Genomic DNA, 12,659 nt, shown 5'->3' with positions numbered 1-12,659 from the left:
GTGCCCGAGCCAGGAGGGTCTGGGTCTGGTCAATAGTACACAGTGTATGTTGGCGTGTCCCCTTCATGCCCCTGCCCAGGTCACGCATCGCACGCAGCCCTGGCACTGTGTGTTTTCTGCTGAGCGCCCCACCTGCCCCAGCCTTTCCAGCACAGACTCTTGTCAGTTTATTTGGAAAGAAGCTAATTTACCACCTGGCTGTGGACGGCTTTCTGAAGCCATCAGCCCAAGTTCTGCTGTGTTATAACATACCGCCCCCCAAAAACCAGTGCTCCCCCCCACCCAGCCCCAAAATACTGTGCAATTGTTCCCGAACTTTTTAATTTTTTTTTTTTTAATGTATATTGATTGAAACTTCTCAGAAGCTGCTTGGGCCTGGGAATATCCCCATGCAGCATCTGTTCTTGGAAGATATTCAGGGATTCCGATTGGTGTGGCCAGTGTTCCCTCAAGCATTATTTACGGCCCTGCGGCAGGGGACCCAACAGAAGTGTCCAGTGGCGGGGGGGAGGGGTAGGGTGGCATCTGGTACTGCACAGCCAGCCCGCTCTCTCACGCGGACGCGAAAGCCCATTTTTGAAGAAAAGTTGACGAATTGAAGAAAAGACAAAACCTGATGCCGAGCAGGAAATGCAACACGCCCACTCCATTACACAGCCAGGGTCGCTCGGGAGGAGGAAACTCACAGGTTCGTGAAGACGAAGGATGCGGAGAAAAAGAAATGAGAATGGTGATGTTGGTCCTCTCTGCAGCTAAGCGTGATGCTCCGTGGGGACATTTGTCTGGAGACGTGTTGGTCGTCACCGCTGGGGACCGGGGCATAGTGAGGAAGGTTCTGGAATATGACCAGTCATCCCACAGGGCACAGGACAGCCCCCCCACTTCCCACCCCCGCCAGCCACAAAGAATTAACCAGTTCAAAAACACAGTGGTGTTGAGGTCAAGAGACCTTGGTCTGAAGAACTTTCTCTTTATACGTTGCAGAATCTTTCACGTTTCCTAAAATGAACACATTTTACTTGAGTTAGGAGGCAGGTACCTGGCGCATTAGGAGAAGCAGGCTACCCGTATTTGGGGATGTGGGGCCATCCTGTGGAGACCCAGGAGGGGGCAGGGAGCGGCTGCTTTAAGGAGCAGGGGGAGTGCATTCTTTCTGGACCATAATGGGGAGAGTTGAGGTATTGTCGGAGTAACAGGAATAAGTCACGCAGCGCGGAGAGAGCCAATACGGTCGCTCACCAGTTCCCAGAACTGGAAGGTAGCGTGTCATTTTTTTAGGCCGTGCAAGGCTCTCCACAAAGGTGCTCGGGGCCAATCACAGAAACAGGATGAGAAGTTTTAGTGCTTATACAGAGTGCGGTCAACAGATGATCCCTGATCTATACAGCGCCCTTGAGCATGCCTAGTATTGACTCACACGGTCCCGCGCTGCCGGTTGTAATGGACAACGATGAAGGCATAGTAATACCGGAAGAATGAACAAATGAGCAAACCAGCTCAGGGCCATTTGAGATATAGGGTCGGGGGCAGATCAAAACGCTTGCCCAGGGTATGCCCCAAGCCCTGTGTGTTCTCTTTTCGGTGAGCTGGTATCCCTCAAGCAAGCTTATCAGGGAAATGACAATGTGGGTGGGGGGAACGTGTGCCCACTGCCTCCGGTCTGGGGCTGGACTGCCCTCTCCTCCCCCAGTCCTGGGAGACCAGATGGCAGGGCACAGGTGATGGGGATCTGGCGCCACCCAGTGGAGGTTTCTGGCCTGCAACCCTGGGGTGGGCTTCCCAGATACTGGATAAATGGGGCCCACCGGACTGCGGGGCCGGGACATCAGAAGCTGAAAGTTTCTCTGGCCTTTGCAGAAGCACGTCCTGGCCTGTCCCTGCCCACCTGCCCTGTGGCGGGATCCCTCTGATCCCTGTGCATGAGGAGCAGGCGAGGGACGAGCCCACGCCTTTTTGTGAAACCCTTTCCATTGTCGTGCTTTCCTGTATGGGAGAGGAGGAAGGGGTGGGACCAAGGGCTTGGAAACTTAAGGGTCCGAATGGAGAAGGGGGCTTGAGGTGGAGGTAAGATACTGAAACTCACCCACCTACCGGGACCCGCCCCCCCAGTCCACTGACATGTGTTCCTTTGAGCGTCTCTTCCGTGGCCCAGGCACCGAGTCACAGGCAGACAGAGCCCCTGCCTTGGTTGAGGCTTGTAGCTGGTGCCAGAGAAGACCGGAGCTTTCATGTGGGCCGTGGTAAACGCTGGAGGAAGTATGTGCTCTGGGCACCTGCTCGGGTGGCCGTGGGGGTGCTGGAAACATCCGTGATGAGCTATGGAAGACGACATGGTCAGCTGAGACTGGACACAGTAAGATGGTTAGCTTAGCCCAGGGTGGGGGTGGGGAATAGCCTTCTGGGTGGAGGGAACAGCACATGTGGATGCCTAGAGGAGGGGAAGGAGAGCCGCGGTTTCAACAAACCTGCAGAGGCTGACGGGGGTGTGATTTACTGAATCAGCAGGTGCGGGGCGGTGGGGGGTGCTGGAGGAGTCTGCAAACCTATTGTGAGGAGTTTGGGTTTATTCCAGTGGTGCCAGGAAGTCATTGAGAGGTTTCATTCTGGATCCCGCCTGCCGAGGAGGTGGGACTCAGGCTATTCACGGGCCCAGGAGATCGGGTCAGAAGACCCACCCAGCCCAGGCTCCCCGCGGGTCAGTTGTGAACAGCGCCCTCTGGTTTCCCCAGCTCTGTTTTGTAGGGCACCATCCCCCCGCGGGTCCTCACCTCACCGTAACAGCAGAGTGGCCCAGGCCAGAGGAGGAGACCAGGCTGGGGAGGGACTTTTAAGAAGGAAAGGAGTACAACTTTCTAGAATCATAGGCAACAGCCATTAAAACCAAACCAAACCAAACAACAACAAGTATTAGCAAACATTCAGAAAAGGAGAAGGCTGGGCGCCTGGGTGGCTCAGTGGGTTAAAGCCTCTGCTTTCAGCTCAGGTCATGATCCCAGGGTCCTGGGATCGAGGCCCACATTGGGCTCTCTGCTCAGCAGGGAGCCTATTTCCTCCTCTCTCTCTGACTGCCTCTCTGCCTACTTGTGATTGCTCTCTCTCTGTCAAATAAATAAATAAATAATTTAAAAAAAAAAAAAGAAAAGAAAAGGAGAAGGCATGGTATAATAAAGTCCTAGGGACTAGTCGTTTCACTGCGATGATTATTGATCCAATCTTGTTTCATTTATATCCCCATTCCCTCCCCCTGCCCCCTCCCCCAGGATTATGTGAAAGCAAAGTCCTGACATACTGTTTTATTTTATTTTTATTTTATTATTATTATTATTTATTTTATTTTTATTTTATTTTATTTTACTTTACTTATTTGACAGAGAGGACAAGCAGGGGGGGAGTAGCAGAGAGAGAGGGAGAAGCAGGCTCCCTGCTGAGCCGAGAACCCAACACAGGGCTCGAACCCAGGACCCCAGGATCAGGACCTGAGCTGAAGGACCAACGCTTAACCAGATGAGCCACCCGGGCGCCCCCTGACATATTGTTTTAATTGGGAACATTTCAGAGTATGCCTAGGTAGGGGAAGGCATGACCTTAGTGTCATTAGCCCACTTAAGAAGACATTAATTGGGTGTTATCATCTAATATCTATAATTCATATCCAAACTCCCCTCTTGTCCACAACATGTCTTTTATAGCTGCTTTTCTCCCCAGGGCAGGGTCCATTCCAGGTTCGCATGTACGTTGTTATATTGTTGGCTGGATAGCTTTAGTTTCCCTGTTTATTGAAATATTGAGGTGAAATTCACACAGTCTACAATTTGCCCATTTAAGACGCACAGCATGGAGGTCATAGATTTACACAGCCATCATCACAATTTTAGAGCATTTTCATCACTCCAGGCCCCAAAAGCCTTTGGCACCCACTAATGTACTTTCTGCCTCCGTGGATTTGCCTCTGCATATATGTGGACGTGAACCCCATGTGGTCTCTTGGGTCTGGCTTCTTGCACTTACAACAGTGTTTCAAGGGCCGTGACTGTTGCAGGTGTGTTAGCAACGGTGTTCCTTTTCTATGGCCCAATAGTATTCCATCTGGGGATTTACCGTCTCCTCTCATTTCTGGCTTTTAGCTTCTTTTAATCTGGACCGTATTCGCCACACATTTGGTCTTCCATCTTACTGCACGGTGACTCTATCTGGGAAGAGTCTGGGTTAGTTTAGAATGACCCCCGTGCTTAGTGTAATTGTTTTCTTCTGCTTAGACTTGGGGCTCACAGCTCTGGCAAGAATGTCTACCACCTGGGGCTTCCCAGGTTAGCATCCTACCCTCCATGTTAACCGGGAGTTTGAGCTCCCTTTTAATGATCCCTTTGTAAGGGTATGCTTTCCCTTTCTGATTAGCCGGTAATCTGGGCGGGGGGCATCGTGGGGGGACAGGGTGACACCATGGGCATATTCTGTTCCTTCACAGGCTTTTCATTCAGTCCTTTGAGCATTCTTGGTGACCATGGCCTGAATCCATTTTTGACTTTGGGGTTTGTGAATGGTGATTTTGGGGAGCACCTGGTGGCTGAGTGGGTTAAGCCTCTGCCTTTGGCTCAGGTCATGGTATCAGGGTCCTGGGATCGAGCCCCACATCGGGCTCTCTGCTCAGCAGGGAGCCTGCTTTCCCCTTTCTCTCTGCCTGCCTCTCTGCCTATTTGTGATCTCTCTGTGTCAAATAAATAAATAAATTCTTTTTTTTTAAATGGTGATTTGGGGATGCTTTATCCATTTTTATGGGCATTCTTCCATAAAGAAATACTGCCCCCCTCCTGCCTTTTGAAGTTACTCATTTGTAGTCATTATTCATAATTAGGCTCAGGCTCAAATTGTCCCAAATTTGGCTTGTTGGAACTTCTCTCTGCTGGCGCCAGGGTCCTTTTGCGTAGATCATATCGTTCTTTGCATGGTCTCTAACCTTCCAGAATAATTAAGATGTTCCAGATCTGGAACATCTGGAACGAGCCATTTCTCCCAAGGAACCCTGTTCCTCTTAGTATAGAATAATATTTAGAAACCAACTTCCAGCTAGTAGGTGGTCTCCCAGTGATGGAGGAGTCATTCCTTTGGGGCCCTTTCGTGAAGTGCTACCGGTGTGTGTGTGTGTGTGTGTGTGTGTATGATATGTGGAGATATATGTGTATGGTATATATATGACATATATTTATGTGGATGATGGAAGAAAGCCACAGGCTATCAGCAACAAGCCCAGAGCCCAGGGTGCCCAGAAGAGCCTGGGGTCATCCCCTGGTCAGCCCTGGTTGAGACCATCCCACCAGGAGGGCAGAGAGGGGGAAGGTGGTCACACCCACACACTGAATGCCCCCCTACAATGCCATTACTTGCACTGCTGTCTCGGCCCGAGTTACGGGGAGGATGGCCACCTCTGTGTCCGGCTTCCTTCCATAGAGTCTCAGACACAGTGGTCCCCAAATCCGGGTTTGTGGGTGATGGAGATCTTTCTCCACCCCTGCAGACACGCTTGGAAAAGAAGAGGGTGTCCCCAGCCTCCACGTGGGGAGCTGGAAGAATATAGAGGGAAGTGATATTCAGCCTGGGGCTCTAATTTCCTCTGTTGACCACACCCAAGGCTCCCCTCCCGCAGCCCCCCCCCCCCCGGCACGAATGAGCCTACAGGAGATCCCTGCCTCTGTCGCAGGATAGCAGCACCTAAGCTCCTACCTCGTGGCCTCCTTCCTCCTCCCCAGTGGTCCAGTTTGGGCAAATGCCCTGGGGTACCACTGATAGCCCAGGAGGGTCCAGGGTAGGCGAACTGGATGCGCCAATGGTTTGAAAATGTCTGCAGAAGCTGTGGTTGGTCACAAGCCTGAGGTCGCCCCAGAGCCTGCTGGGGCTGCTGGAGCGGCTGTTAGAAGTAGGGGAGCCTTGATGCATGACAGAACGTAGATCAGCATGTCCCCAGCAAAGGCCCCCAGGCTCTGCTTCAGAGGCGCTGGCTCCCCGGAGAGCTGCTGGGTCAGCTCTGGGAGGTGCGGTTGTGACCTGATTTAGGGCCAATTCCTGCTCATTCTTATGCCCTCCAAAGCCTGTGGACCACTGAGAGCAACCAGTGAAAGTGAGAGAAGTCATGTGACTTGGCAGGGAACCCTTGTCTGCAATGCTCTTAGGGTATCGAGTTCCGTGAACAGACTTTCCTTACCAGCCCAGGTGGGTCTGGACAGGAGTAAGGGGATTAGCACACTGTGAGCAGAGCTCTGTCAGGCTCCCCGTTTTGTGTGCTGAGCAGAGGGGGTCCTGAGGCAGGGCTGACCCCTATGGCCAGATGTTCATCCTGCCGGTGGTCCAGGGCTCTGCTGGCCTCGGATGGGACGGCTGGTTCCCCAAGGCTGGCTGAGAAACCTCTCTGCCATTCACATCCTAAGGTTCTGCCAGAGAAAGAAGGCTGTGGGTCCCTTTAATGACCCCAACAGTGCCTTGGTGAGCCCCCTTCCCCACTCATTGAGTGGCTCAGGATAGAATGGCCAACGCATGCCCAGCTCGGAGACCCTCTTGAATTACTAATGAAACTGCTACTAGCAGGGCAACGAAGACCCAGAATGGACCGTCCTCCCCTTTAGGGTCACAGTCTCCTGTGACCAGGGTGGTGTCTTCAGCTGATAATCCTTAATGTTCTGTCCCAGAACCATCCTGGGACTGGGGCAGGCTGCTCGGGACGCGTGGGCTCGGAGGTATTTGGGACCATGGCTTATTTTCTGGAAGTGGAAAGACATAAAAAGGCAATCCAAAGGCTGAATGAATGAAAAAGCAGGAAGGCATCTGTGCTGAGAAATCTCTCCTGCCTCTCAGGGTCGGGAGAGCAGCACCTCACGGAGCTGACCAGGGGTCCCGTGCAGATTGCACGGTTGAGGATTGGATATGTCGGACCCCGGGGGCATTCAGAGTAAGAAGTCGTGTTCTGAGTCCTTGGTGCCAGGGGCTGGTGGCCTGCTTTAACTCTCTGCTCCCCCCAGGGGCAGCGTCTGCACATTGAGGCAGCACGCGGAACGGCTCACCAGCAGAGGGCAGCTGATGTGTTCGCTCCCCAAATCAGGGGCTGGGAGGAGGGAGACCTGGTTTGGAGCTGCTCCCTGGGAGCCTGTGCTGGAGGCTTCCTTGCACTCATTCACCTGCAAGCCCGGCCAACCCCCTCCCCCACAGGAGCATTGTGGGGTCAGGCACACTCCCGCCTGCCCTCTTCCAGAATATGGTGACTTAGGGGTTAATGGGAGCACACGCATCCCTGAACTTCCCCAGCACGGGGCTCTTCTCGGGGAGCCCCGCATAGAAACCCGAAATGTCCAGTATGGAGAACAGCTTCGATGATGTCTCTTGCCTCTCTCCCCAGAACCTGGGATCCTCCTCACCAGGCAAAAAGCAGAACAAGGAAAACACCATCACGGTAAGCGACTTCTGGGGGAGGGGGGGCCCACAGGTTGGGGTGAGCTGGGGCTTTTCTGCCGTGCTGGGCGGTTGCCATGGCAATGTGGACCGCTGAGTGCATTCCCAGCCTGGCATCTGGGAAGTTCCAAAGCTTGGATGTTGCCGAAATTCTCCCTGCCTCCCCCCTAACCCCCAATCTACCCCCACCCCCCTGCCCCATGTCTCCTGTTAATTTCACCTTTCACTTTTTTCTCTCCCGGATTAGCCGAGTGCAGGCGGGGTAGGAATGATGCAGAAGCCATTTTTGCAGGGCGGGCGGTGGGGGTGGGGGGTGGGGGGGTGGTACTCATGCCCAGGCGGGTTGGAAGGGGTGGGCCTTGCTCTGCGCAGCGATGTGGCATGTAAATTACAGCCACGCTGAGGTTGCTTTAGCACAGGGTGACTTGCGGAAGATGTCAAAGTTAAAAACAAGAGAAAGCACCCTAATAATAGAGTCCCGGACGGGAGGACAGGAGCAGGCGGCTCCTGCCTGGGGTGGCCAACCCGCCTCGCTCCTCCAGAAGCCCGCCGAGCCCCCACGGGAGAGCTGAGGAGGACCCCCTCCCCAACACACCCACACCAGCCTCGTGTGGGGGAAAGGGGGCAAACGCCCTGTGCGGGTGCTCAGGCTGCAATAACTTGGGGACATGAGAAGTGTGGTCCTGGGTGGGCCGCTTGGTTGTGAGTGCAGGGGAGTTGGGAATGGGGGTCCTGCTCCCCTAGGTGCCAGCGGAGGCAGGAGCCGTTCTGACCATCCCCTCGGAGATGAGACCGAGAGCGGGTCCACTTTCCTGGCTCGTGCAGACTGAAAATCTTGCTCTGGGAGAAAAGAGAGGGTTGGATACGCAGTGACAGCAGCAACAATAACTGTTGCCCTTTTAGTGTGCACTGAGTATGCACCAGTAGTGTTCTTCTTCTTCTTCTTCTTCTTCTTCTTCTTCTTTTTTTTTTAAAGATTTTATTTATTTATTTGTCAGAGAGAGAGAGAGAGAGCACATGCAGACAGAGTGGCAGGAAGAGACAGAGAGAGAAGCAGGCTCCCTGCTGAGGAAGGAGCCCAATGTGGGACTCGATCCCAGGATGCTGGGATCATGACCTGGGCTGAAGGCAGCCGCTCAACCAACTGAGCCACCCAGCCGTCCCGACCGGTAGTCTTCTGAGGGGCTCGCTGAGCTCTCCACTCACTGTGTGAGGTGCAAGCACAGGACCAACCCTGGGTGACTGTGACTGTGAATGAAGGCTCTGGGGCTGGTGGGGGGGGGGTTGTTAAAGCACCTACTATCTGCACAGCAGCCTGGGGTGACTTTCTCTGCCCCATTGTGCCTCAGTATCCACATCTGTACAATGGGGAGGTGGGGGGTGCCAGTGCCCTGGGGATAGGGTAAAGACTAAATGAGTCTGTATACAGAAAACACTTAAAACAGAGCCAGGCACGTAGTAAGTGCTCAGTGCACACTCATCTTCTTGACCCTGTTTATAGATGGTAGAACTGAAGCAGGCGGCCATGCCTCGCCCAGCTGGGACGCATCCAGATTCAGAGACCTGTGCTCTCCTGGCCTGTAGAGGTTGTCTGTGGAGGAGAGTGGGGCCTGGGACAGGGCGTGAGCCAGACCCAGGGACAGACCGCCTTCCTAGCGCCACAAAATGCCCCAGGCAAAGCAGGAACCTCCCTATAAAGTTCCCCCCGGAACGGTGCAGAAAGAGGGAGAAGGAGGAGGGGCTGGTATATGAGAATTGCAGAAGAAAAGTAAAAAGGACAAATGCAGAGTGGAAAGCACTTTGCTGGTGGGGATGGTCCTGGTGGCCCCGGGGTGAGGCCCGAGTCACCTGCTGTGCCCTGGCTTTGGGCTAGAACTTGGCTCTTGGTCAGGGTCTCCTCCGGTTCATTGTCTGTCCCTGCCTTGCATCTTCCCTCCTCCTTCCCGCTGACCTAAATCAGAGCTTCTCAGAGCGAGCCAGCAAAGTGGAGTAGGCAGCCGAAGCCTCTGGGACACTTGTTTAAAAGGCAAGTTCCTTGATGGCTTCCTAGACCGACACTTAGTTGATCTAGAGCCCAACCTGGATGGACGTTTGCACTGTCACCAACACCCACCCCCCACCGTGGTTTTATTTTTATTTATTTATTTATAAAAGGATTTTATTTATTTATTTGACAGAGATACAAGTAGGCAGAGAGGCAGGCAGAGAGAGAGGAGGAAGCAGGTTCCCTACTGAGCAGAGAGCCCGATGTGGGGCTCCATCCCAGGACCCTGGGATCAGGACCTGAGCCGAAAGCAGAGGCTTTAACCCACTGAGCCACCCAGGCGCCCCTCACACCGTGGTTTTAAATAAACACTTAAGTCTCGGGGAATTTTTGCTGGAGAAACTGAGGACAGGAGGGGCTGCCCAGAGGGCACGCAGCGGGGCAAGGAGCAGAGATGATGTGTCCGGGCCGAGATGAGCGAAGGCCTGTGTGCTGCTGCTCCTTCCTGCGCACACCGCCCTCCCTCCCCCCTGCCCCGTTCCCAGCCCTCCCTCGGGGCTCCGGTCCTCCAGAGCTCATAGTTTCCCAGGGAAGATACCCTGCAGGGCCACTGGACAGGGTTGAGGGAAGGAGGGATGTCCGGCTCCTGGGGTACCGGCTAACCTCTCCCGGCGGGTGGGGACAGGGTATGGAGGGGGAGAAAGCAGTCTTCCACGCTGTCCGATCCCACGGAGGGGACACTTGCAGGCATTCGCGGAGTTGCTCACTGGGCAGCAGAGGATCTGTGCTGCCGGGTCCCGGGCTGCGTCCCGATAGCGTCCAGATGGAGCTTGATTCTGACATTGCAGCTCCCCCTCCCGTGGCTGGCCTGGAGCGAGCTTTGGGCCGGCCCAGGCTCTGAGTGGGCTGCTTGATGAGGACTGACAGGCAGTCGTGGCTGCTCCCAGCCCTCGGCACAGACACGGTGTGCCGGAAATCTAGAGGACTCTAGAGGAGATGACTACAAAGCCGTAGTAGCCATATTCCTCTCCTGGAAAGAGGAGTCTGGGGGACTCCCGTCATCCTCAGCTCCTGCTTCCTCGTGTGGCCCATCAGATGCCCGGGATCCCTGGTGGGCGTGGGCAGGGGGAGCTGGGGGGCTGGAAGTGAGCCCTTGGGGTCTTTGCTGCTTGCACAGACCCTGGCTCTGACCCACTCTCAGACCCACTCTTGCACACCCTCACACATCAGCCTCCCTCCAGAAGCACACACAGAGCTAGCTGCCAGATAGCTGGGCAAGGGATCATGGGGGCAGAGAAGGGGTTCTGGTATTTATCTACAGGTTGGAGAAAAACGGTGTCGGCATGAAGATGCTACTGGTGGAGGACGGTGACCTCAGAGGAGCGAGGGTGGGGGTCACCCCCCCAGAACTGCCCCTCTCCCCGCTCCATACCTTTTCTCCTGCTCCCTGTCGAGCACCCCTTCCTACCCGAGTCCCTGCCGTGGGTGAGGTGTGTGGAAGGTAGTGTGACGAAAGCTAAAAACAGTCGGGTTGCCTGACTTCAGACACAGGCTCTGCCGAGACACGCAGGCTGTGTGATCTTGGAGAAGTTACTTTACCTCTCTGTGCCTTAGTTTGCTCCTCTGTAGCACAGGGCTAATAATGGCATCCGCCTGGCGGGGACAGCACTTAGGGCAACGGCTGGCACGTTTTCAGCTCTTCTTGGAGGAGAAGGTGGTTCCTGAGCATTTTCCCTGTGTTTGCAGGGAGGAGGATGCCATCCGGGTTCTCACTGTGCCCAGGAGGCCTTGGGAGGAGGGCAGGCTTTGTCCCGGAGGTGGTGTTAACCTGGAAAGTGGCTCTCTGGGGGGTACAGGACTCCACGCCTGGGAAGTTTCCATGGGGAAAGGCTTCTCTACATGTTCTTCTTTTGGGTGGGAGCTCTCTGTTGTGGGCGGTAGTCCTGCATATCGAGGGAGGCTTATTACCAGTGGTAGATTTATCCCAGAGCCGTGCAATCCCTTGCATACTTGTTTGCTTCCTCGCGAGGCTATAAAGTTGCCGAGTACAGAGACTGTTCCGTCCGCCTCTGGCCTGCACCAGAAATGCTTACTGAGCCCCCCCCCCCCCAGGGGCTTCTGTTTGCCAGGGATGCGGGAAGCAGCAGGGAAAGGGTCTCCCTCCCCTTGTGGAACAGACGGTCTGGCTGATTAGATGGTCGTGAGAAACGTAATTACAAATGTATGTGTGCTAAGTGCTGGAAAGATCTAGCATCTTGAGGGGCACGCGAGAAACGTTTGCACGCAGTCAGTGGACGGGTAGCAACGTGACTGACGGCCGAGATGATGACGGATGACACGGGAATGCGTGCAAGGCTCCTGGTGGGGTCCTTGAGGACGGGCTCCCCAGGGATTCCCAGTGGTTATGACTGCCTCCCCCCCGGGGGCTGGCGGGGGTGCAGGGCTCGGAGGAGCATTGGGGTAATTTATCCCTGTGGGCCAGCCAGGAGCAGACATCCCCAAACCAGAGCTGGGAGAGGCGGAGACAGGCACCCTGGGGCCCCTGGCCGGTCCATCCAAGGACCGGTGTCCCCACAAAGTGGTAGAAGCAATGACAGGGATGAAACCTCACCCTCCCCATCCCCCTTCACCACTAGCCCCCAACAGGGTGCTCTAAAAGACATTTGTGTCCAATTTCGAGTACCTCCGTCCCCCTAGTTCCATGATGCTTAACACCCAATCTAATGTCTCTGTTGATTTGTCATTGGATTTCGTTGAAATTTGCACGGACCCCATTATTAAGCAACACAAGGGTGTCCTGTGATCGCAGGTATTTGCAGAAAGAGAATAACCAGCCGGTGAAATAAGGAATATGCGAACCTTTGGAATCTGGCCCTTGTTTCCACGATTGTCAAAGCCTTGGTGGGAGACTCCCCTCTGGGCACCCCTTGAGGGTGTCAGCCTGAAAAGAGGGTTTGGGGAGACCGTTGCCTGATGCTGGGCATCATGGAGAGGCTGGCCCTCCCCCACCGGGAGGCACCAGGAGGAAATTCCCCACCCTGGGGCCTCCCTCCTTGACCTTGGGGAATTTCCATGCTCCCCTTCTCCAGGAATCTCTGGGCCCTTCCTGCCCCTGGTCTTTCCTGCCGCACCACGCTTCCCTCCGGACGGGGCATTTCGGCCCTTCCTTCTACCAGGTGTGTGTAACCTGGAGGAGGGCGCTCCTGCCCTTGGCTGGGACCACAAAAGAGACCCCGGCCCC

General features: G+C 54.8%; 1 protein-coding gene across 7 annotated transcripts in view; it reads left to right on the top strand.

Annotated features, from left to right (window-relative positions):
• Nucleotides 1–12,659, top strand: part of GAS7 (growth arrest specific 7) — a 203,053-nt gene that overhangs the window by 159,158 nt on the left and 31,236 nt on the right. For all 7 annotated transcript variants that reach the window (XM_082708220.1, XM_082708225.1, XM_082708222.1 and 4 more), the window contains one exon: nt 7,382–7,435. In XM_082708220.1, the coding sequence (XP_082564346.1) occupies nt 7,382–7,435 (54 nt within the window). The remainder of the gene's footprint in view (nt 1–7,381; nt 7,436–12,659) is intronic.

The sequence above is a fragment of the Mustela nivalis genome, assembly GCF_964662115.1.
Source record: "Mustela nivalis genome assembly, chromosome: 17".
Lineage (NCBI taxonomy): Eukaryota > Metazoa > Chordata > Mammalia > Carnivora > Mustelidae > Mustela > Mustela nivalis.
The sequence above is the reverse complement of the archived record's forward strand: the minus strand, read 5'-3'. Positions and strand labels throughout refer to the sequence as shown.